The sequence below is a fragment of the Cryptotermes secundus genome, unplaced genomic scaffold (genome assembly GCF_002891405.2).
Source record: "Cryptotermes secundus unplaced genomic scaffold, Csec_1.0 scaffold212, whole genome shotgun sequence".
Classification (NCBI taxonomy): Eukaryota; Metazoa; Arthropoda; class Insecta; order Blattodea; family Kalotermitidae; genus Cryptotermes; species Cryptotermes secundus.
The window spans coordinates 547,884-573,241 of NW_019721006.1; the positions used below are offsets into that span (position 1 = coordinate 547,884).

The 25,358-nt window shown below is 37.7% G+C and overlaps 1 protein-coding gene and 1 long non-coding RNA gene across 7 annotated transcripts in view; one reads left to right on the forward strand and one right to left on the reverse strand.

Moving 5' to 3' along the window:
- LOC111874790 (zinc finger protein 845) overlaps positions 1–20,335 on the forward strand; it is a 36,661-nt gene extending 16,326 nt beyond the window's left edge. For 5 of the 6 annotated variants that reach the window (XM_033755638.1, XM_023870587.2, XM_023870596.2 and 2 more), the window contains 4 exons: positions 5,053–5,202; positions 8,377–8,478; positions 10,092–13,864; positions 19,857–20,335. In XM_033755638.1, coding sequence (XP_033611529.1) covers positions 5,053–5,202; positions 8,377–8,478; positions 10,092–13,864; position 19,857 — 4,026 coding nt within the window. In that variant the 3' untranslated portion in view covers positions 19,858–20,335. Of the gene's footprint in view, positions 1–5,052; positions 5,203–8,376; positions 8,479–10,091; positions 13,865–14,658; positions 15,775–19,856 lie in introns of those variants that run through there. The other variant, XM_033755641.1, reaches the window with a different exon arrangement.
- The window catches only part of LOC117283131, a 27,985-nt gene continuing 7,395 nt past the window's right edge, over positions 4,769–25,358 (reverse strand). Inside the window, exons 2-3 of the long non-coding RNA XR_004514151.1 lie at positions 8,802–9,057; positions 4,769–4,873 (exon numbers count right to left, since the gene is read on the reverse strand). This is a non-coding gene — a long non-coding RNA (uncharacterized LOC117283131). The remainder of the gene's footprint in view (positions 4,874–8,801; positions 9,058–25,358) is intronic.

A 25,358-nucleotide genomic window follows, 5' to 3' on the forward strand; every position in this document is an offset into this window, starting at 1 on the left:
TTTTTCCAAATGTTTAAAAATTAAAATTTTCTCGGGGTACACGCCATATGTCTATAGTGCTGCAGCGGCCACTTCTTGTTTTATCGCTGTTCAGGTATTGTTCTGTGTAGGCTCTCTCTGTGTGTGTCGCTGCTTATCTTTAAGAACTACAGAAGAAAGAACTACAATTAAATTGTTGCACTTAAGACGGAGTTTGTCTCATATATTTTGTGTGAGTGTAACAGGATGCCTAAATATAATATCAGAAAATGGTGCTCTTCAAAATCAGTGTTGCCTTTAAATTGTGTAGGCAGAAAGATTGAAGCAGCTGAGATGGTCACCAGATATTGCAGTCCACATTTTCTTAAAACTATTGGTGGCAGACGTTTCATGTGGCATTGGCATTCTTATAAACCCTTGTTGATTGGTCATGGATATTCATGATTCTGCACTGTGTAGATGAAGCTTTGGCTCTTATCAACAGCTGACTTAGAAGAATGGTGACAAGTTTGTTGAGGTAGCAATCAGTAGAACCATAGCCATTGAAATTTATCATGTTGTATTGTATTGTATTGTATTGTATTATAATGTATTGTATTTATTAGCATTCATCGATCCATTCAGGTACATGACCATTGGATATAGAAATTGTCAGCAGATTATATTGATATTTACACAAGATTGTCTTAACATAAAGTAAATAAAAATTAAAAAATATATATAAGAAACTAATGAAGGCAACTAAAATACAAAGCTGTAATTACTGGGATACCCCAAGGTCAGATTTATTATTCCTATCAAGATACTCTTCAACTTAATAAAAAGAGTTTTCTATAAGAAACTTTCTCAGTTTATGTTTAAATTTATTAATATCATGTGCAACTTGCTTGATATGGGGGGGGGGTAGAGAGTTAAATAAGGTAATACCAGAATAATATACTCCTTTTTTAACTTTAGTTAGACTTACTAAAGGAACATGAAAGTACAATTTTTGGCAGGTGTTTATTTTTTGCAAGTCAGTATTTATTGTGAATAAATCCTTATGATTTACAACAAACATAAGAGTTGAAAAGATATATTGGGAATAAGGAGTTAAAATTCCAAAGGAATCCTTTGCTTTAGCTTTCATGATAATTCTTACAGTTCGTTTCTGGGTTATAAAAATAGATCTACTATGTGGTGAATTACCCCAAAACATGATACCATAATTTAACACTGAATGAACATAGGAGAAGTCGATCTGTTACAGGATTTTCAATTCTAATACAGGTCTCAGGGAACGAACCATGTAGCCTAATGGATTTAACTTTGAATGTATATAATCAATATGGTCTTTCCATGTTAATGAAGATTTTATTATAATACCTAAAAATTTAATGGAGTTAGTAGCGTTAATATTATAAGTATTGAATTCAGTGGTATCCAAAGTCCAATGACTAATATTTGGAAGGAACTGCATAAAGTTAGTCTTATTATAATTTAATAGCATTCTGTAAGATTTGAGGCTTTCACTGCGGTGACTATGAAGAAAGCAGTCTTCTGGGATTTGGCACCGTGTATATGTGGTGTTAACCGACGTTTCGGAGNATTCTATTTGAGTTAAATCATTTTGTGTAATCTCCAGAACTACTTTAACATCTTGGTCCATCTTCACTGAATCATAATTTGATATTATAAAGGTAGTATCTTCTGCAAAGAGCATCAGTAAGGCTTTGCCTTTTATTAATTTAGATAGATCATTTATATTAAATAAAAACAGTAAGGGTCCAAGAATCGGCCCTTGGGTCACTCCATGTTTAACTAATTCCCAGGCTGAAACATAATTTGAAGCATACAATGATTTAATTATTACTCTTTGATACCTATTACTTAAGAAAGATTTAATTAATTCATCAAATCTACCTACTATGCCATTATGCTCGAATAGGATGACATGATTTACAGTATCAAAATCCTTAGTTAGGTCGCACAAAAATTCCACTAACTAATGATTTCTTATTCATTTGTGATAAAATTTGATTTGTTAGGTTAAATATAGCCAGTTCCGATGAACTGTTATTTTTTAATCCATGTTGATTCAAGGCAAATATATTATTTTCTTCAGTATGTTGAAGTAGTCTGTTAGAAATAACTTTCTCAAAGATTTTAGAAAAAGATGTTAAAAGGGATATCGGTCTATAAGCAGATATCTCAACTTTTATTACCTTTTTTAAATATCGGGAAAACTTCAGAAAATCTCAAATGTGTAGGAAACGTGCCTGTAGATAACATCCAATTGCATATATAAATCAAAGGAGATGAGAGAAATGGCATACTCATTTTTACTATCCTAGACGGTACTTTGTCATAGCCACAAGAGTTTTTCCATTTCAAACTTCTGTTTATCTTATAAATTTCTTTTTCACTAACAGGCTTGAAATTTATTGGTAGGAAAGGTTGGTAAGATTCATATACTAGGTATTCCAAATAGGAATGTCAATTAATTTGGTTATGGTCTTGTTTGATTATATTTAAATATACTATGTTCTAAATCCTACACATGTTGTACATAATAGGGATAGTTGTCCTGGTGATTTCTTCTCATTAAATCTTAGGCATAATGAAACTGCTGTCAGTGTGATTTTCAATTCTCAATAGGATGTAGCACTGGCATTCGACATTCTAAAATATTGATAAAATTGTAACTCGTGTAATAATTCTGGAAATGTTTCATGTTCTCTAAGAGTTTCTCTTAATGGTAACACTTTATAAACCAAACGGTGTTATCCTGTCGTTCTTCATGCAACATCCAAGGAATACATGCTTATGTAAAACTCAACTTCTGTTTGTAAACATTACATACTCTTTGGTCCCTCAAATGCATAGTGGAGATGTCTGCTTCTCAGAGATTGACTTTGTCAAGTCATCAAATACTTGCCAGATGGTGTGAACCAGTGACAGAATTGTTGTGTTTTTGCTGGTATCAAAATTTATGTCATTACTGCAAATTGACCCTGATTAGAGCCTTCCAGACTTTTAGAAATGTTTAAAAATTACAGAACTTGTTCATTATAGGTGTTGCTTCCAGACTACTGTAGAGGACTCAGAATTACTGGGGTTTTGGACTACTGTAGAGGAGTTTGGTGCTTGACAATGTCAGTATTTTTTTTATAAAAGTTCTTTGAGCAAATACTTTCTTCCTCTGTCACTAGTTGATGCTTGTAGCTGCATTTAGTGATCTTTTGCCATATGCAGATTGATCACTATTAATTTATTTACTGTGAAATACTGCCAGCTATCAGTGTGTTGTTAAAAATGGCAGGCAGGTGGAGGCGGTGAGGTGCTGGGCTTGAAAGTGTTACAACTCTGCATTTATATAAACAAGGTAATGGTGAAGTTGTCATTGTTTTAAGCACTGCGCCATGAACACTTATGAGAGACCTTGGCACCAGATATAGATGAGTGGTCAGCTTCATGCTCTGGCCGCTTTATTCTCAGGGTAAGAGCTCCTGGTACCCATGAAAAATGAAGCTAAGTGGGCCTCAGAGCCAGTATGGATGCTCTGGAGAAGAGAAAATCTTTTTCCCCTGCTGGGAATTAAACCCTGATTTTTTGTCTTCCAGTCTGCAGACAAGTTACTATATCATCAGAGCTAACCTAATTCAATATTAAAATTATTTATATTGGCATGACTGATAAATGAAATAATTGCATGACTCTGATAAATGAAATAATTTAAAATCTTGAGATAAGGGATGCTCTAACTCAGGGGTCTCCAAACTTTTCAAAACGTGGGCCACATTAGGTAATTCAGCACTTTCAACGGGCTGGATAAAATGAGAAATTAATAACTCTAGGTATATGAGTTTTATTGAAAGCACAGAATTTCATAAACTAAATACAAAGTACATGGGAATAAATTATCGTATATTAATGACAACAGACAGTAGCAGCAAATGCTCATATTTTCATCACAAATTATAATAAAACAATTAATGTGAATGATGGAACTCTTTTTGCATTCTTAAAATCTGATTAAAATTAGGTTCAAATTTTGAAACACTAACCACAAGTAGCGACTTTAAATGTTCATAGGATAAATTTGCCCTGTACTTCGACTTGATGTACTTCATCTAGGAAAAAGTTTGTTCACACAGTTATGTCGTCCCAAAAATTGAGATAAATTTACAAACAAATTTCTTTAAATTTGGAAATTGCTCAGAGTTCAGAAGTTTATAAAATTCAGTCAAATTTCCTTCCTTGTATTTGTCTTTAATATGATAATTTTCCTGAAGTTCAATAATTTCCATTCAAATTTGACTTGGGACATCTGCAGCATCACAGTCAGACAGATTTTGAAACAATTTAATTTCCTGAATACTGGCATCCAAATCAGCAAATCGCTTCCGAAATTGTTCTTTCAAATCTGAAATGACTAAATTTGCAAACGAGGAAGGAAATTTAGCTTCACCCTCTTTATGCAACTCTGCACAGTATAGCATATGAACAAAGTTACAATTTTTCACTTGGCTTTCCAGAAGTATCAGCTTTGCTCTGAATGCCTTGATAAGTGCAAATAAATCACAGACTTAAGTTATTTTCACCCTGCAACTTTAAATTCAAATTGCTCATATGGTTCACCAGATCAAAAAATTCTAATTTCCAAAGCCACTCGGTATCTGATAAAAGTGGTTGTGAATAATATTAATATTAATGTAATATGGCATATCAGTATATTTTAAACACAGTCTTAAGTAATGAATTTGAAATCTATGAACAAGTATTTTTTTACCAGTACTCATTGGAAAATTAGTTCAGTTGGTGCATTTCTGCACAATTCTTTCGTGGGCTGGATAAAATCACATCGCGATCCAGATGTGGCCTGCGGGCTGTAGTTTGGAGACCCTTGCTCTAACTGAAATATACCAAAATAATCAGTTAAGTTATCATCACAATGACAAGAACTGTCTTTGTGCATATGGTGTGTGTAAATATATGATACATGATTTTGACATCATTGTTGTCATCTGCAATGTAAAGCAAAGGTGATATTTAACAATGAGAAGGCAGCAGAACAACTGTGTGTGTTTACAGATGTATGCCGGGGATGGGTTGCCCAACCATGTTTGTGAGGAATGTATCAGTCAGGTGAATTCATTTTGTGATTTCAAATTGATGGTTGAAGCTTCAGACTGCAGCTTACGAGATTTCATCAGGAGACAGCAGGATAGACGAAATGATCAGGTAAGGAAGCTGTTTCTACTCACTTATTGGTGTTCTCAGATTTTCTCAATCAAGTCATTACTACAGAGGAACTGCATTTAGTAACAATCTAAACTGTTAAAACTTCTCTATTTAACAGTTTTGATAATCACTATTTTTCATGTGGCATATCATCATAGTCGTAAAACAAGGCAAAATGCAAGTTGTGTCTTGTCCACTTTACTGCATTTTGTGCAGTGATAGTGTTCATATTATAACCTTTCTGTGTTACATCCTTAAAAAGAAAAAAGCTATACTGTCTGTACAAATGAAAATATTGTAACATGTTGCGCGACTGAGAACCCCCCTCCACCCTCCTCTCCACGGTAACGTAGCGCTCCCCGCCACTCCCCTCCGCGGTGACGTAACGCGCAACGCTAACGTAACCGTAATCAACGTCCTACTGTGACGTGGCACTCATTACGCCACAGGCAAGCACTGCAGCTATATAAGTGGATGCACAGTGCGTATCGTTCAGTTCGAGTTCCAGTGTGGCTACCGCCGAAGACATTCCGAGTTATAAAGTAACAGCCAGCCGACTACAGTTGGAGTATAGCAGCCGTCGCGGTAAGAAGATCCGGACGTGTGTGCGATTGTGTAATTGGGAGCGCGTGATACAGTGATACAAAGCTCCCCTACTGTCAACGTGTTACTACTGAAGACAGAGTGAACTGATTTGCGCATAGGGTTATAAAGTGTGAAACCCCGCAACAGTGTTAACAGATTAATGCGATTAGGGTTATAAAGTGTGAAACCCCGCAACTGTGTGATAATTGTAGCCGTTACTTGTAGATTGTTAAATAAACCAATTAACCATCTCTACGGCGTCTTCGGTAACGTAAACACGTTACAATATATTGACTGCCTGCCCCGTGTGTGTACCTTCAAGTATCCTTTCTGATATTTCTTTGCAGTTAATAGGGTAATAACCAACTGTCCACTAAATTGTGCATTCTCTTTTTACTTAATTTACTGTAGACTGTTGTATTTTTCATTTTTGATTGATTATTAAAATTCACAAAAGGAAATATTTTTGTCACATTCACTTCAGATTCATTGAGTTTATATTAAGCATGTGGTCTCCACAGTAATTACAAGTACAGAAAGAAAGTAAAAAGGCTTCAAAAAGGTTAACGTGGCAGCAAAAGCGGCACAAGAAAGTAGCTACGTAATTTGTCACTGCAGACACAAAAAATGGGCAATCATAACATTATTTGTGCAAGATTGTCCCTGTTTAAGTTTGAATGGAACCACACGTGGCTAACATAGATAGGTGTCACCATAAATTGTCAAGCTGACAGCATAAGAATGTTGATTATGTATAACCAGATATTCTTATTATGGTTACCTATCAATGCATTCATCTTAGGCAGGTGACCGCCTGACAAAGCTGGCCAACCTCTCACTTTTCTCTGTATTATGTATCAAAAAGATTTTGAAGTTCTTTGAGACATTTTAAACAAAGTATCCAATTGCAGTGGCAAGTGATAAGCTGAAATGTATCCTGCATATGTCAATGATGACCACTACACCAGACATAGATACTGAGGATAGTGGGCAGTTTGTGTATAGTATCTCCAATGAATGTGGTAGGTGCTATATTGGCAGCACAGGTAGACTGCTGGAAGTGCGTGTTTATCAAGGAATATGGAAGGAAACAACCTTAGGAAAGGTGTGGTGGAGAGACTGAAATTAGAGTGGTATGCATATGAAGCAGTATGAGTTTGAAGGATGTTGTGTTTCAGCATCCTGTTGCATTAGTTGAGCACATGATAAACCTGTATAATTCAGTGCTGTAATTGCAACGCTTTCATAACTTATTGGCTGGAACACCACCTTGTCCATGTTTTCATATATGTATATTTACAACATGTTTTGGCCACATGGGGCCATCTTAAAGTGAGATATCCAGTGTTATGTGTCAGTTTAATAACATAATGTCCTCTCAGATCTTTGAGCTGTTGTGTTTAAATGAGTCTTTTGTATTAATTTTTTACAATATGTGTGATTAATTTATTGATATATTCATTAAGGTTTACTTTGTATGTGGAATAACATCATTAAAGCCTGTTCCTCATTGATAATGGAGTGCCAGTTGTGGAAGGCATCTCTTTTCTTCTCTGTGTCCAGCTGTATTTATTCTTGCTTTGTATAGCTTGTTCAGTTGCTAAGATTATATGGCATTGAGTGATGGAATAATTAAAGACAGATGAATTGGAAACTCTGGGAAAGGAAGCAGCCATGGCTTAATTCAAGATATTTTCTGGTATTTGTCTGAAACACCTGAGCAAAACTAAAGAAAGCTGGATCAGGATAGTCATTCTTCTGGATGAGATTTGATCTCAGGACCTCCCAGACATAAAGCAGGAGTGCAAAACACTCAACTGCAAAGTTCTTATCATTTTTATCAGTTGTGTTTAATACCAGCACACACCCACAATTTTAATAATTATGTGTATAACAAATTTTCATTGATTCTGACCAAAATTACAAAAATATGTTCATCCAGTCACCATGGGCAGGCTAACAGAGATCAGAGGTAAGTACATTTGTAGCCTCAACTTTTATATGTGAGAGAGTAGAATCTACATAAATGGCTGGGAGATTTAAATAATATTCATCATCATCATCATTGGCAAAATGGCCCTTTTTGAGCCATAGCCTTCCTTGGAGGATTTTTCACTTTTTGGATTTTGCAACTGTATTTTTTTACAGAGCAAGGTCATCGGCCTTGCATCAAACCCCCACCATGAAGGACCAGGTCTCTGCATTTATGTCCCCCAGTGACAGGGTTACCCAGTTAAACCCCCAGGCACCAGGTTGCCTTTCCATCTACAACTTGCAGGGCTGTGATGGATGTATTCAAACCCACCTCCACACAGGCATTAAATAGTATAATGGACTATTTTCTTGATTATATATGGAATGTTCTGTTTTTGTGTTGCATGTGGTTTGTATTATAGTATAGTAACACATACGTTTGTCTCATTAATGCTCAGCTATGTTTAACTGGTTGTTATGTACTCATACTCCGATCATGTCTTATATTTTAAAATTGTAGACCCAGAAATCAAATATATGAACTATAAATGTTGTTTGGGGTTTAAAAAACTGGATATGTTTTATATTTTATTCATTTTAGAATATTCTTTTTAGGTCATGTTTATCAAGGAAGAAGATGCATCCAGTGATGATATTTGTACAACTTCTGTTGTCAGAGAAGTTCCAACTGACAATATTTTTGAGGAAGTGGAGGATGTGAGTGTAACATTATTGTCATTCTTCTGTACTCTCACATTACTGTATCATTTACATACTTTCATAATTTCAAAGTATGTTGTCTTGTTGGAACAAAATTTAATTGGGAAATACTGGAAGGATTGCTGTTAATAAATAAGGATTAATTTGACTCTGAATTCTATCTTAGCCAAATACATGTAGAATAATATTTCCCTGTTGTAGTGCAAAGAATGCAAAATGTGTTTGTCTCTCAGAGAAATGTATTTGTAAACTCAAGTATGACTCTCATAAGGCCACTAAACATGCACAGTACAAAAAAAACCTGCTGAGCATACTAATACCTTGATTTGGAGCTGGAAACTGAGAGCTGACTGTGATAGTTGGAATGTTTCTTGGGCTGGCAACATGACCAGAATTACTAAAGTGCAGAACACTACAGTTGCTGTTGATGGTTCGTTTTATTTGAAGCAGCACTACACAAAACTCTCACAAACCCAAGGATGGTCCTTTTCATGGCAGCAGGAGTTTAGTAAAACAGTTTAATTTTGCCTGCTGTGGCCCTGAAGTATCAATTGTTAGGTGATGTGGGCAAGTAAACTGTAACATGGAACCACTGCATTGTAGTTACATGAGCCAAAGGTTCTTCAGGCAGAAAAATGACACAGAAATCTATCTAAAAACATCTGAATGGAGGTATACTGGTAATTTATATACTTTTATATAGAGCCGACATCTCAGTTAAACAACACTGAGAATGTGAATTTAACTGCATTTATTTATGTTTCATGTACATTTTGTTTTTGTGAAGTTTTGTGAAGAGTTAAGGCAAATGCTACAAATTTATGAAATAATCATTTCCTGTGTAACTCCTTATATAAGTGCTATTTTTTATTTATTTTATTATATAATTATCATTAATTAACATTTTAATTTAACAATTTAACATTTTACAATTTTCTGCATGTATGTTGGTGAATATGTGTAATATTGATTTAATATAATCGGAGTTTTCAATGTGTATATAGAAATATCAATTTTAAACATCATTAACTCTTTCAGCTTTAATTCATGGAACATAATACATTACTCCTTTTCATATATTAAAGAGCTGATTGTGAATGACATACAGTTAAAAACCATACATCAATAAATTACATGATAAATGAGCATTTTACTTCTTTAGAGCTTAGGTTTACAGTTTGTATTTACAAGATATTTAAACGATATAAAATTTTGTTCAACTTTTTAAGTATTTGCTGGGGCACACAGTAGCATAGTTGGTTGAGGCACTATGCTACAAGCTGGAAGGTCATGGGTTTGAGTCCTGATGAGGTAGATCCAGCCACGCTATGGCCTGGGGGCGTAAGTCCAGCCTCTTAACATAAATTAGTACCAGGAATCTTGGGGGGGGCAGTCGACATGTAAGGCTGGCAACCTTACCACCATTTGTGAGCTGACTGTCTAGAAAATGTGGGAACCTGGATGCCTCACGACCCTATGGACCTTCACGGCCTGTTACAGGGATAGCTTTACCTTACCTTTTAATTACTTGCTACTTAATCATACAGCTTCTAAATTTAGGTAAGAATTGTGTATATACAGTATTTTTCATTCTTTCCTTCTTTTTGCAGCCTTTGCTCATCAAACAAGAACATGATCCTGTCATGGTTGTTGATGTGGCTATACAAAATCTAGCTAATAATAGTAGCAACAGTAACAACCACAACCACCATCACCAACACCACCCTGCAGAAAGGGGTGACGTGAGTGTTGACCAGAAACCAGTTTCATCATTCTCCCATCCGAATTCAGATCATTTGTATGAATGTAGCACTTGTACTAGGAAGTTCTCCACTTCCCATGGTCTGAAGATCCATGTCAAAAGTCATGGAGAAAGGCGTGGCTATGAATGTATGATTTGCAATAAGAAGTTCAGTACCTGGCAACAATTCAGAGGTCACCGCCATACACATACAGAAGGACCTGGTTTAGGATGTCGTCTCTGTAATAAGATATTTAACACCGAAAAGGGTTTGAAAGTACATTGTTCGAGATATCATGCTTTTGGAAAGCCCTATGAATGTAGTGTATGTAAGAAAACATATGACACAGAAAACAGTCTGAAGTTGCACAGCAGAATTCATTCTGAAGAACGTTGTCATATATGTCCTGTGTGTAATGAGACATTCAGCTCAGGATTAGGTCTTCGGCTGCATAGCAGAACACATACTACCAGAACAACTGAGGTGTCTCAAAGCTCAGAAGGGGATTCACTAACTCAGCATAATAATGTCACTGTGTCAGACTTTCCATGTGAATGCTGCTATTGCAAGAAGAGATTCATGACCATGAAAGGGCTTAGGGGACATCAGCGGTGTTGCAAAAGTAAGCCACCTAATGAAGTAACAAACATGTCCACATCTTCTGGACAAGAGCTACCAAATGAAACTCCAGTGAACCAGGGATGTCATAAATGTCCATTCTGTAAGAGAACATTTACAGAATGGAGATCCCTTGATCACCATTTACTGTCTCATAAGAGAATTCCTTGGAAATGTATGAAGTGTATGAAAAGTTTCAGAAGGAGGATAGGTCTGAAGTGTCATGAAAGATTGAATCCGTCATGTGTAACTGGCAGTATATCAGCAGTAAACCAGGTTGAACTTCATAATGATTCACAATCGGTCTTCAGAGGAACTTCTGATGACAGTTCTAGAAATGAATCAACACTAAGTGCAGACAGTCTTAAAACAGGAAGCCAGTGCACTGTATGTAAATTATTTTTTAGGAATGCAAGAGGTTTGAAAACTCACAAAGGCAGAGTTCACAAACAAGAGACACAACAGACAGCAGTTATTAACAATTCTGATACACCTGATACTGCTGAAGTTAATGAAGATCATCTCATGCAAGAGTCTGTGATGCATACTGTTTACCAGAAGACATTGAAGAATGTACGTCATTTAAGATCACATCAGTGGAGATACTGTAGGGACGATGATTCTCAGTTGCCTTCACTTAATAGTAGTCAGAAACAGGTCAGCGAAGTGACGGGCAGTACAGTACAAGGTGACTGTAAAGATGGCCAAGTTCAGGCGCAGCAGCATAACTGTTTAGTTTGTTGTAAGAGCTTTTATAGTGAAAAGGGTTTACTGATTCATAATAGCAAGTTACACAGAATAAACTGCTCTGAAAACAGTGCAGGGAACACATCTGTAGGTACAGTTGGTGTCTGTGATGATAATGGCAAAACAGACAATCAGTGCCGCATTTGTGATAAAAAATTTGATAGTAACAGAGCATTGCTAATACATTCTACAAAAATCCACAAAGTAAGCAGTATTGAGGAAGTAATTTCATTGCAAGAATCTGATGATGATCTGTCAGGCTATTATAAATGTAAGATCTGTAATGAGAAATACAGGAAAGTAAAGAGTTTCAGACTTCATTGCACAAGACTGCAACACATGGTACAGGAGAACGTAGCTCAGCAGGTTGAAGACAACAATATCGGGACATATGAATGTCCTGTATGTAAGAGAAGTTTCTTTTCTGAGCAGAGTTATAATCGCCATAATTTAAAAGCTCACAAAGGAAGAATTCCTGAGCGAGCTATTTCACCTCAAGAAGCTGCTGTGAATGGACCATCAGGCTACTATGAATGTAAGGTTTGTAATGCAAAATACAAGAAAGTAAAATGTTTCAGGCTTCATTGCACAAGACTGCAACACATGGTACAAGAGAATGTTGCTCAGCAGGCAGAAGACAGCAATGTTGACACATATGACTGTACTTTGTGTAACAGAAATTACTTCTCTGAGCATGGATATAATTGTCATAGGTTAAAGGCTCACAAAGGAAGCATTGCTGAGGGAGTTCCTTCATCAGAAGAAGTTGCTGTGGATGGACTGCTAGGCTGTTATGAATGTAAGGTTTGTAAAGCAAAGTACAAGAAAGTGAAGAGTTTCAGACTTCACTGCACAAGACTACAACACATGGTACAGGAAAATGTTGCCCAGCAGGCTGAAGACGACAATGTCGTCACTTATGACTGCTCTTTATGTAGCAGAAATTTCTTTTCTGAGCATAGTTACAATCGCCATAGTTTACATTCTCATAAAGGAAGCATTCCTAAAGGAGTAATTTCATCACAAGAAACTGATAATGATGGTCCATTGGGCTATTATGAATGTAAGGTTTGTAATGACAAGTACAAGAACGTAAAGAGTTTCAGGCTTCATTGCACAAGGCTGCAGCACATGGTACAGGAGAATGTTGTTCAGCAGGCAGAAGACAACAATATTGACACTTACAAATGTCCTGCATGTAACAGAACTTTCTTCTCAGAGCATAGTTATAATTGTCATAGGTTAAGGAATCATAAAGGCCTTTTACATGTAACTAAAGATACCACAGGAGTACCTTCCTCTACCCCACAAAATATCAAGAATAATTTGCAGTCTAATAGTGAAAGTGGCAATTGCTCCAAGGACTCTTTTTCATGCATTTTGTGTCGGAGACGTTTTAATAGTGCAGCAGGTTTAAAAATTCATTGCACTGTACAACACAGTGATGCCTCTGCAGTGCAGAAACAAATGCATGGGGAAAATCTACAAATTAGAAATACACTGTTCAGTCCTCCTTTTAAATGCTGTAACATGCTTTTTATTTCTGAGGAGGGTTTGAAGATTCATCAGAGAAAGTACCACAAAGATTATCGTTTGAATGAGGACTCTGTTAGAGGAAGCCAAATTGTATGTATTGGGGGTGGCACTGAAGCAGGTGATTATGTGTGTTCCTTCTGTGACAGAACATTTTTAAGTGAGAATGATCTGAGTATGCATTATACAAGAAGCCATCCAGAAAGACATTCTGAAGATATAGTGAAAAATGAAATGCCTCTTATACATCAAAGCAGTGAATTAAATTTCACTAATAGCACAGAAAATCAATTATATGAATGTTCTTCATGTGCTAGATCATTTTCATCTGAAAAAGGTCGAAGACTCCACTGTAGGAAGATGCATGAAGACATAAACATGTTTTGTTCTGATATTAATACTGATAACCAGTCAGTGAGCCTTGTGAATATGAATGTGGCATCTACAACAAACAGTGGTCTGTTTCCATGCTCTCTCTGCAGCAGTGTGTTTAGTAATGAAAGGAGTCTCAAAATTCATAGTACAAAGAACCACAACATCCAGTTATTATATAACAGAAGTGTTGAAGGTGGTAGTCGTATGATCAATTCTGAAGAGCTTTCTGGCACATTATGCAGTGTTTGCATGAGAACATTTGGCAGTGAAGAGGCTCTTACATTGCATTTCACTAAGAATCATGCAGATTCTCTTATGAGCAAAGTGATTATTCCACCATTCAACGCCTGGCAGAATGTTGTGTGTTAGTAAGTATCACAAAAAAAATGCATCATCATCGTCATACTAATTGTAAAAATATGTTTATAGTACAGAAATTTATCTTAAGGTTCATCTTGACAGGCAGCATTTGATGTTAGCCGTGCCAGAGAACTTTTAGTGCTTTTCCCATCTTCAATTTCATTACCAGAAAATTGGAAGGGGACTGGCAGTTTGAATTTTAAATGAGATTATTCAGATTTATATACGAGGGGCAGTCAAAAAGTTCATGGAATGGTGGTATAGCATTCTAATGGTAGGACATATGGCAACACTTACCTAATCACCTTCAAAGTAAGACCTTTGCACACACACACTTGCTCCATCAATCCTGCCATTGTTGGAAGCAGCGGTGGAAGGCCTCTTTTGGAACCTTCTGGACCTCAGCCGTCGCATTCGATTTGATGTCCTCCATGGTTGCGAAAAGTGTCCACTTGAGGCCCATTTTCGGAGTAGGGAACAGCCAAAAGTCAATCAGAGCGAGATCTGGAGAATACAGTGGTTGAGTGATGACAGGAAAGCTTTTCTTGGCAAGGAATTGCTGCACAACAAGTGATGTATGGCTCGGTGCGTTATCGTGATGCAGAAACCACTGTCCCTGCCACTTGTCATGCCACTTCCTCCAAAACGCATTGCACAACCTCTGCAAAACTTGCAACTAGAAATGGCCAGTAACAGTCTGTCCAGGCGGTATGAACTCATGGTGCACCAAACCGTCGATGTCAAAGAATGCAATGAGCATCACTTTGTCTTTGGATCTGACGAGGCGTGTTTTTTTGTCCAGGGAGACGACGCTGTGTGCCACTCTGATGACTGCATCTTCATCTCCAGGTCGTAGGCGAACACCAATGACTCATCACCAGTGATGATCTTTTTGAGAAACGTCGGGTCCTGCGTACGTTTGTCAGATTGCCAGCAACCAATCATGCGACATTCCATCTGATCCGTGGTCAGCTGCCTCAGAACAAACTTCGCACTGACACGTCTCATCTTCAAATCATCGGACAAAATGGCATGAATGGATCTGTGAGAGATACCAACTTCATGCTCCAACTCCGCGATGGTCATTCTTCGATCACATCGAATAAGTTGTCGCACTTTTCCAACCATTTCTTCGGTTCTGGATGTTGAAGGTCTCCCACTGCGATGGTCATCCTCTAATGTCTCCTGCCCATTCTTAAACCGGGAAAACCAGTCGTAAACTGCGGATTTCTTTAGTGAAGTATCCCTGTAAACTTGCTGCAGGACTGATAGCGTCTCTGAAGCAGATTTTCACAATTTGCACATGAACTTGATGTTCGTACGCTGTTTGAACTGCGACATTGTGCCGCATGACCAACACTCACGTCTAATTCGAACGGAACAGTAACTACACTACACACTGAAACCTATCCAAACCTGTTGCGCCTGCAGGCAGACATGCTGAGCTCCCCACCACAACAGTATGTGCCCTCTCTTATTGCTTGTTCTCCGTCTGCAGTGGAATTCCAGGAACTTTATGACTGCCCTACGTATGTAGGTTGTAGTATTAAGTTTTCTGATCTAAAGGAAAATTTTATGTAAACAGGTCATTAAAACTTTCTGATCTGTAACAAAATTTAAATTGCTTGATAGTTCTTTGTAAAATTCTCACATATCAGATTTCATACAAATCTATTGGTGGTCCAGTTTTGTCATGCATACTGAATGAGTGACTGACAGATGGACTGAGCAAACTTAATAATTGTCCCATGGGATAGCAAACAATCCTAAATTATTATAGAGTATTATTATGTAAGATTTGAGATTATTATACTCTATTAACTATTTCCAGTCCATTTAATACGAGGGTTGTACTGAAAGTCATGAGCAACAATTTTTTGTAAAGTAACGTGTGTTATTATTGACAAACCAAGTACACCACCTCAGTCTACAGACCTTTCTTTATTTTTCCACATAATCGCCACTTCTTTGTACACATTTCTCACAGCGTTTCTGGGAGTTTGAAAATCGCCCTTCTGTAAAATTCTGTTCCAGCCATCCGAAGACACTGACACACTGCTTTCTGAATTGCCTCCCTTGTCTCAAAACGTTGTCCATGCAGCTGATCCTTCACAAATCTGAAAAGATATTAGTTGGAGGGTGCCAGATGAGGGCTATAGGAGGGGTGTGGAAGAACTTCCCACCCAATCTTTGCAGTTGCTTCCAATGTGAGGCGAGCGGCATGGGGACAAGTGTTGTCATGCAGGATGATGATGTTTCGTCCCGGACGTTTATCGCGCATTGCACAACGGAGCTTGTGCAGCGTCTGGACATAACGAGCAGCATTAGTGGTTTGCCCAGGTTCCAGGAATTCGGCCAGAATAAACGCCTCTGCATCCCAGAGGACTGTGCTCATCACCTTTGCAGCTGATGGCACTGTCTTTGCCTTCTTTTTTTGATGGAGAATGCAAATGGTGCCGTTCCATACTCTGCCGTTTCGTTTCAGGCTCGAAATGGTGAAACCAGCTTTCATCACCTGTCACAATAAAGAACAAAAAATCATTTCCTTTGTGTTGATATCTCTGCAGCAGTTCTGAGGTGATGGCTTTTTGCTGACCTTTGTGGTCTTCTGTCAATAACTGCGGGACCCAACGAGTACAAGCTTTCAATCATCTCCTGTACTGCACTGTGCCCTATTCCAAGTTTTCGGGCTATTGTGTCCACAGTCACATGCCTGTCATCTTGAATGATCTCATCCACTCTTTCCTTGTTGCGTTCAGTTGAGGCTGTTCGAGGACGACCGCTCCGAGGCTCATCTTCAATGCTGGTGTTCCCATCTTTAAAATGTTTCACCCATCTTCGAACACTGTTCGCACCCATGTGCACACTTCCATAAGCACACTGAAGTCTCTGGTGAATTTCTGCAGCAGGGATTTTCTCTTTCACAAGAAATTCGATGACAGGACGCTGGCGAAACGACATATCGTCGGCAGTTTTGTTAGGAGTGATACTGGTTACGTGATGCAAGCTATTGACGTCACAAGACACTCAAGGTTAACACAACAGCTGGTTCCACCTACCACCATACTCTCTTTCATCTGCTGTTCCCAGGTTGCATGCAAAAAAAAGTTGTTCATGACTTTCAGTACGATCTACGTACAATATAATAGTGTCTTCAAGAATACAGATTATTTTCAAGAGGCACAGAAAAACAAGGTGATACTTATGGATATTGCACTGAAATTTAAACATATTCTAAATTATTTTATACATGAAACATTCCAGACTTTGTCTATTACTTTTAGAGAGAACTGTGTATAGAAAGTTGGTAGATACCTTTTTAACATTTTTCCACTCTTCATTTTCCAGTGGGAAATACAGACATAATGAGTTAATATTTCTGTAATTGAATGGCAGAGGGGATGCATAGATGATGTTGAGGGATGTATTATTTATCACTCTAAAATCCTGAATATGTGTTGGAATCCAATTTTTAGTAGTGATGTTACAGTTTGTGGAATTCATATCAGAATAAATTTAAGCAAAATAAGTAATCGTAATATTGTCCCTTAATTTCAGTGGGATGAAGAATTCATTGCAATGAGTCATTCATGGCTGTTTCTAGAAATCTTTCAAAGAACTGTGCAGATACAGGCAGAAGGGTATAGTGTATGAAGGAGAGTGTTCTGAAAGCAGCTGCTTAGGAATGCTAGGCTTGAGACTTGGCCACTGTCCCAGACAATTTTTAAGCTACCACATAGAATGTGGTACAGTGACTGGTAAGGGTTCCTTTTTTGGCCATGGACTTAAGAATTTTTCTCTTAGAATGGCTCTGGGTTAACCCACCCATTGATTCTAAGGGGGATCTTCACCCTTTTCTAAAGGCAGCTGAGTACAAACCTAACTATTAATCACCTAACATAGCTGTCAAGTGAGTATCACTCCTGCATTGCATTTGATAGGCCCTGGATTAAAATCTCTGCCCAGACATTAGCTATACTGACATTTTTCATAGTGTTCTGTGGTCCCTCCTCACAAATGTTGGGATACTACCATAAATTAGGCCATGACTGCTTCCTTCTGTCCTTTCTAATTCATCAGTCATTCTCTCATTCAGTGACGTATAGGCTGAGCTACTGGCAGTTTGTTAAATACGCTAACCATTATCTCCATGGAGTACTAAGCATGAAAAGAATTTTACAGCCACAGGTAGACCCCCTGTGTATCTTTATGAGGTAGTGCTTAGGTACAGGATTAACATTTATTCAAATTATATAATAAATTAGTAATAGGAAGTTGCATTGAGTGCATATTTTTCAGGCAATTTTGTTGTATGAAATGTTCAAATTAAATATTTATGGGCCAGTGAAACTTCTGCAACTTGAACATCCTTTTTTATGATTATATATATAATTATATTTATAATAGTTGATGATTCACTGTATGTATGTATTGTTGTTTTCATGCCATTTCTCTGGAAACATGTAGTTCTCACGTATTTACACAGATGGCAGCTGTGTCTTTTGAAACTGCCATCTGAAGGATGAAGATGTAACTTAAATTGCTGTTTTAATGGAGGGAGGTGGGAAGGAGTTTAAATGTCATAGTGGGATGTTTCAGATATACATATTTTTTATTTCTAGATTAAACATGTAACCTGTTCTACATTTCTTAAATCAAAGGTGTCATATGTAGACAATCATTTTCTTATGCTAGGAAGTAGTGAATGAATCTAATTTCTGTATAATATCATGACATGTAAATACTTTGTGTTAGTATTGCCATGTATGTCCACTGTACAAACACTGTGTAATGGCAGTTTTTCCACCACCATCTGCTCACTGGTCACAACTGACTGTCCAGCAGCTTTAGTTCAGTTGTATTTAAAACTGTTTCCAAATTACTGATGATTAAGTTGAATTTGCATTAGTTCTTAGTAAAGTAATTTCTTGGTTTTTCTTTAATAGCAAAACCAGGAGAATATCCCAAGGGGTGGAATCAGATATGAAAAAGTATTCATTCTCAATAGATCATATATGGATATGTGCAGAATGTGAAGAAGATTAGTTGGGATAGCTCAGTTAGTATAGGGACTAAGGTACAGATTGCATGACCAACAAATATGGGTTCTATTCCCAGTTGGGGGCAGAAGATTTTTCTCATCTCCTCATTTTCCAGAACAGCCCTGGCATGCCAGACCTGTCCAGGGTGTACTGGGGACTTTTTCCTCACAGTATGAAGTGTACAACTCTGTCTAGTGCTGAGGCTTGGATCTGTGCATGTGGTCACCATACCATGTGTCTTCATGGCATGGTGCTAGTTAAGATAACTTTACATAACATTTTAAGAATGTAAGCTCTCACATCCAATTACTACCCCATTTAAAAAGATCTTTTTCTATACTGGTGTAACTAAATAAATGATACAAAGAATGCATAATTCTAATATCTGTTGTTATTTTTCTTTCTTTGTGTATGAAGAACTTATTACTTAAGTGTAGATCTGTCTGTTAATTTGTTGGATGTGCCCTAGAGTTTAGTTTGAACCATGTAAGTATGTTGTCAGTCTTGGGTACTAAATTTTATATACGTAACTCCATACATGTATTTGTTATCACCATCAGACCAAAATATAGAGAAAATTTTCAAACAGCCACATTGTTATTTGTTATATTATACAAAAATTGCCTTAGGTATAGGGTAAAATTGTCTCTGTGCTTAACTCATTTAGCACTACACCATGGAGGCATATAGGGGACTGGCTGTATAGATCCATGTATTCTTGACCTCAGCATTGGTTGGAGGTGAGTGATCAGCTTCATTTCCTGGCTGCGTTACTCCCGGAGAAAGCCCCCATTACCCATTGGATAGGAGGCTGGGTGGGCCATGGAATTGGTCTAGACAACCCCTTGGCCATCCAGCCTGTAGTCGGTCGCTATACCAACTGCACTCTCCTGGCTAATAAAACATTAAATATTACCTTATTACCTTATTAAAGATCTATTACTATGCATCATTTCAGAACTCTGAATTAAGCCTTGTTCCCGGCTCAAATTTGTATCCAGCACATTCCTGAGTGTAGAATATTAAAAGTATGGCACTGGGGTGACCTCAAGTTGAGCGCTGGTTCAAAATTGAATGTGACACACAGAGGATGTCCTGTGAAACATGGACCAAACTTCAGGAGTCTTAATGAGGTAATTTTTAAGTAAAATATTTTGATTTTACTCTGCATTGGGAAATTAAAGGTAAATAAACAGAATTCATAAGCATTGCTGATCAGACTGTAAATACGAGGGTCGTACTGAAAGTCATGAGCAACAATTTTTTTGTAAAGTAACATGCTTTATTATTGACAAACCAAATACACCACCCCAATCTACAGACCTTTCTTTATTTTACCACATAATTCCCACATCTTTGTTCACATTTCTCCCAGCGTTCTGGGAGTTTGAAAATTCCATTCCAGCCATCCGAAGACACTGACGCACTGCTTTCTGAATTGCCTCCCTTGTCTCAAAACGTTGTCCACGCAGCGGATCCTTCACAAATCCGAAAAGATGGTAGTCTGAGGGTGCCAGATCAGGGCTATAGGAGGTGTGTGGAAGAACTTCCCATCTCATCTTTGCAATTGCTTCCGGTGTGAGGCGAGCAGCGTGGGGACAAGAGTTGTCATGCAAGATGATGATGTTTCATCCCGGACGTTTATCGCACAATGCACGACGGAGCTTGTGCAGCATCTGGACATAACAAGCAGCATTGATGGTTTTCCCAGGTTCCAGGAATTCGGCCAGAATAAACGCCTCTGCATCCCAGAGGACTGTGCCCATCACCTTCACAACTGATGGCACTGTCTTTGCCTTCTTTTTTTGATGGAGAATGCAAATGGTGCCATTCTATACTCTGCCATTTCATTTCAGACTCAAAATGGTGAAACCATCTTTGGTCACCTGTCACAATACAGAGCAAAAAATCATCGCCTTCATGTCGATATCTCTGCAGCAGTTCTGAGGTGATGGCTTTTCACTGACCTTTGTGGTCTTCTGTCAATAACCGCGGGACCCAACGACCACAGGCTTTCAATCATCTCCTGTACTGCACTGTGCCATATTCCAAGTTTTTGGGATATTGTGTCCACAGTCATGCCTGTCATCTTGAATGATCTCATCCACTCTTTCCTTGTTGCATTCAGTTGAGGCTGTTCGAGGATGACCTCTCCGAGGCTCATCTTTGATGTTGGTGTTCCCATCTTTAAAATGTTTCACCCATCTTCGAACACTGCTCGCACCCATGCACACACTTCCATAAGCACGCTGAAGTCTCTGGTGAATTTCTGCAGCAGGGATTTCCTCTTTCACAAGAAATTCGATAACAGCACACTGGTTGAACAACATATCATTGTCGGCCATTTTCTTGGGAGTGATACTGGTCACGTGATGCAAGCTATTGACGTCACAAGACACTCAAGGTTAACACAACAGCTCTCTTTCATCTGCTGTTCCCAGGTTGCATGCAAAATAAAGTTGCTCATGACTTTCGGTACGACCTAAGTATGTAAGGCCAATAGATGTAATACTGTATATACAAACAATTAATGGTGCAATACGCATAGAATTATCCTTTCCTTCCATTTCACCTGAGAACTGCCTGTGCCCCAGCCAGGTGTTAAACATAACATATTTAATGTTCAATATGTAAGCATTATGTGTAGAGTTACAATACAGTATTGGTATTTAAGTGGTTAGGTTATCAGTACTGCAGCATGCAGTGTCATGTTGAGAATAGCATGTTTGGTTTTATTTATTCATTCAGTTGCTGTAATTTAATGTTGAATAATGGAATAATGAATTGGAAAGGATGTGGAAAGAAGTCATTCTTTAAGATGCTACCCTGGCATTTGCCTGGTTAGCCTGAGGGGAGCCCCAGTCAGGATAATCCATCTCCAGGTTGACTGAGATCTGAACCCGGGTTCATATGAATATGATAGAGAGGTGCTAACTTCCTGATCTTGACATTAGTTGCAGGACATATTGCATATCCATGGTCAGATATTGCAAAGGTGATATTTTGCAAAGTGACCTTTGTTAATCTCAATGTGCATACATTACAGTACAGTGTGAATAGTATTTTGAAACAAATATGCAGATATCACAGAGTGGATGATGAAAAGTTCAGTCCAGTGTGACATACGAGTTTACAACACTTCAGTCCTCATTCACCTTACATGTTTCGATTCAAAAGAATCATCTTCAGAGGCTCACCACTACGATAAGGAAACACTGTCACATAAGATATTTTAACAATATGCACTTTAGATATGACTAATGCTCTCTGTATGAATTTTGTTATCATGGTTGATTTTGATGTTTGTCTTAGGCACTCACAATGGCGCTTCTTGAAGTGTAGATTTACTGGTTATTGTGACTGGGGTTTTCCACTGCACGCAATATTGTGTTCACTTTTCCATACGACTCACAATATATTTAAAATTGTATTAAAATTTCCAAATAAAAATTAGTTTTTATATTAAAATATCTTTAGCCAACATTGGGTCATGTTGTTTTCCTCCTGATGGTGGGAGATGTCGTTTATTTCTCTTGATTTTATGTTCTTATTATTAGTACTGTAGTTCAGGTGTATGCTGTGTCATTTGTATTGGGAGTCTACTGTATGGAAAAGTAAACACAATATTGCGTGCAGTGGAAAACCCCAGTCACAATAACCAGTAAATCTACACTTCAAGAAGTGCCATTGTGAGTGCCTAAGACAAACATCAAAACCAACCGTGATAACAACATTTATATAGAGAGCATTAATCATATCTAAAGTGCATATTGTTAAAACGTCTTATGTAACAGTGTTTCCTTTTCATAGTGGTGCGCCTCTGAAGATGATTCTTTTGAACCAAAAAATGTAAGGTGAATGAGGACTGAAGTGTTGTAAACTCGTATGTCACACTGGACTGAACTTTTCATTATCTACTCTGTAATTAATAATGTGATGGACCAAAATGAGACAAGTTAAAATAAATATGCAGATATGTTTTATTTACAGTATCTGCATTAGGGACATAACAGAAGCTGTTGAAGAAAATTGATCACATTCTTGTATAGTTGTAAATCTGAAATAGATCTGTCATAATTATCTTCCCTTTAAGAGACTTCTCATTATTGACTTGTAATTGAAAACTTTGCTTTCCTGTGTTACGCATGGAAATAAAAGTTGTCCCTTTGAATCCAACGTAAGATAGAGGTGTAAACTTTTCCTTTATTAATGAAGATACTCATTCGTTCAGAACAGAAAATATGTTACATAATGAAAGAACATTTTTCCCATAGTGAGTAAAAAGCATTTGCGATATGGAGTGCATGCAAGCTCACAACACAAATATATATATATATAAATTGTTGTGGTATTCTTTGTGATTAAAGTACTTGTGTCTGTGTAACTCTTTGTCAGTGATAAATAGAATTGTTGCATGGCATTCTCCTACATAATTTTTTTTAATATGCTTGTTTTTATTGACACTGGTAAAGGTTTGGAATTTCTTTTTGTCTGCATTGTATTTTCTACACAGAGGGCTATTTTGTACCGTTGATATAAATGTATGACACCTACATATGAAGAGGTTAATAGTGTTTATTATAAATATTTTATACTATGTTTTTTCTCACTTAGTTGAAAAAAAATAGTTGAAGAAAATATGTGTGTAATAAAAGTTCTTTTTGCTTTAATTAAATGTGTGTTGTTAATGATTAAAAATACATTCATTTACATTTCTTCCATGTGCATTATTTCATTGTCATTATCTGTTCCTTGATATTGATGAAACAGGGGTCACTTCAAAAGTAATGCATCCCAATTTTTTTAAATGCTGTATTTATTACTCAAATTTTTACTTGTGCAGTATAAAGTTTTGTCCTTCCCTCCTCTTATTGTCATGTGACATTTCTGTAGCAGTGATTAAAGATGTCTGCCCCATAAATATATGGTGGAAGCAGTGTGTTATTGAATTTTTTATGTATGAGGAAGAAGCTATTGGAAACATACATAAGTGACTGCAGAAGGTATATGGGAATGATACAATCAGCCACAGCACAGTTGGCTGGTGAGCTAGGCAAATAACACCTGCAGAAGTTAAATGTATCAATCTTCATGTCTGCCCTTAAAGTAGAAATTCACAGTCACCATGCATGCATGTCAATGCTGAAAATGTGAGCAGCAGACAGGACATGTAACTATTAGACAGTTGTCACTGCAACTGGATATTGAAGTAAATATGTACAGAAGAGTGAAACAATGCGGCTGTGACAAAGACTGTCCTAGGTGAGGTGGGTTCCTCAACATCAAAACAAGCAGTGCAGTGCAAAACCACTTGTTTGTAACTCCTTGCACATTTTAATGACAGTAGCAATTCCTGGCTTGCATCCTGATGGGAGATGAGACCTGGTTGCACAGCTTTAAACTAGGGACAAAGAGACAGTCTCTGGAATGGCATCATGCATATTCCGCTTTGTAAAACAGGTTCAGTACTGTATACTGCCAGTAAAGTCATGGGAACTGTTTTCAGGGATGCTCCATCAGTAATTCAGGTGTGTGTGATCACAGTGAAGAATCTTGGAACATTTTTACTATGTGTGACCACACAGATAACATTTTATTGCACCACAGTGATGCTTGATCCCACATCAGCCTGCAAACAATGGAAGCAGTTGCTGGGATTGAGTAACCGTTTTCTGTACCATCCTCAATACAGTCCCTTATGAAAATCCTCTAGATGTTTGCGACAGTGGTCTACTCATGTAAATACGTAGGTCATACCGAAAGTCATGAGCAACTTTTTTTTTGCATGCAACCTGGGAACAGCAGGGGAAAGAGAGTAGGGTGGTAAGTGGAACCAGCTGTTGTCTTAACCTTGAGTGTCTTGTGACGTCAATAGCTTGCATCATGTGATCAGTATCACTCCTAACAAAATGGCTGACAACGATATGTCTTTTTGCCAGCGTGCTGTCATCGAATTTCTTGTGAAAGAGGAAATCCCTGCTGCAGAAATTCACCAGAGACTTCAGCGTGCTTATGGAAGTGTGTGCATGGGTGTGAGCAGTGTTCGAAGATGGGTGAAACGTTTTAAAGATGGGAACACCAGCATCAAAGATGAGCCTCAGAGCGGTCATCCTCGAACAGCCTCAACTGAACGCAACAAGGAAAGAGTGGATGAGATCATTCAAGATGACAGGCGTGTGACTGTGGACACAATATCCCGAAAACTTGGAATAGGGCACAGTGCAGTACAGGAGATGGTTGAAAGCTTGGGCTTTGGCTTTGTGCTCGTAGGATCCCGCGGTTATTGACCGAAGACCACAAAGGTCAGCGAAAAGTCATCACCTCAGAACTGCTGCAGAGATATCGACACGAAGACAATGATTTTTGCCCTGTATTGTGACAGGTGACGAAAGCTGGTTTCACCATTTCAAGCGTGAAACAAAACAGCAGAGTATGGAATGGCACCATTTGCATTCTCCAA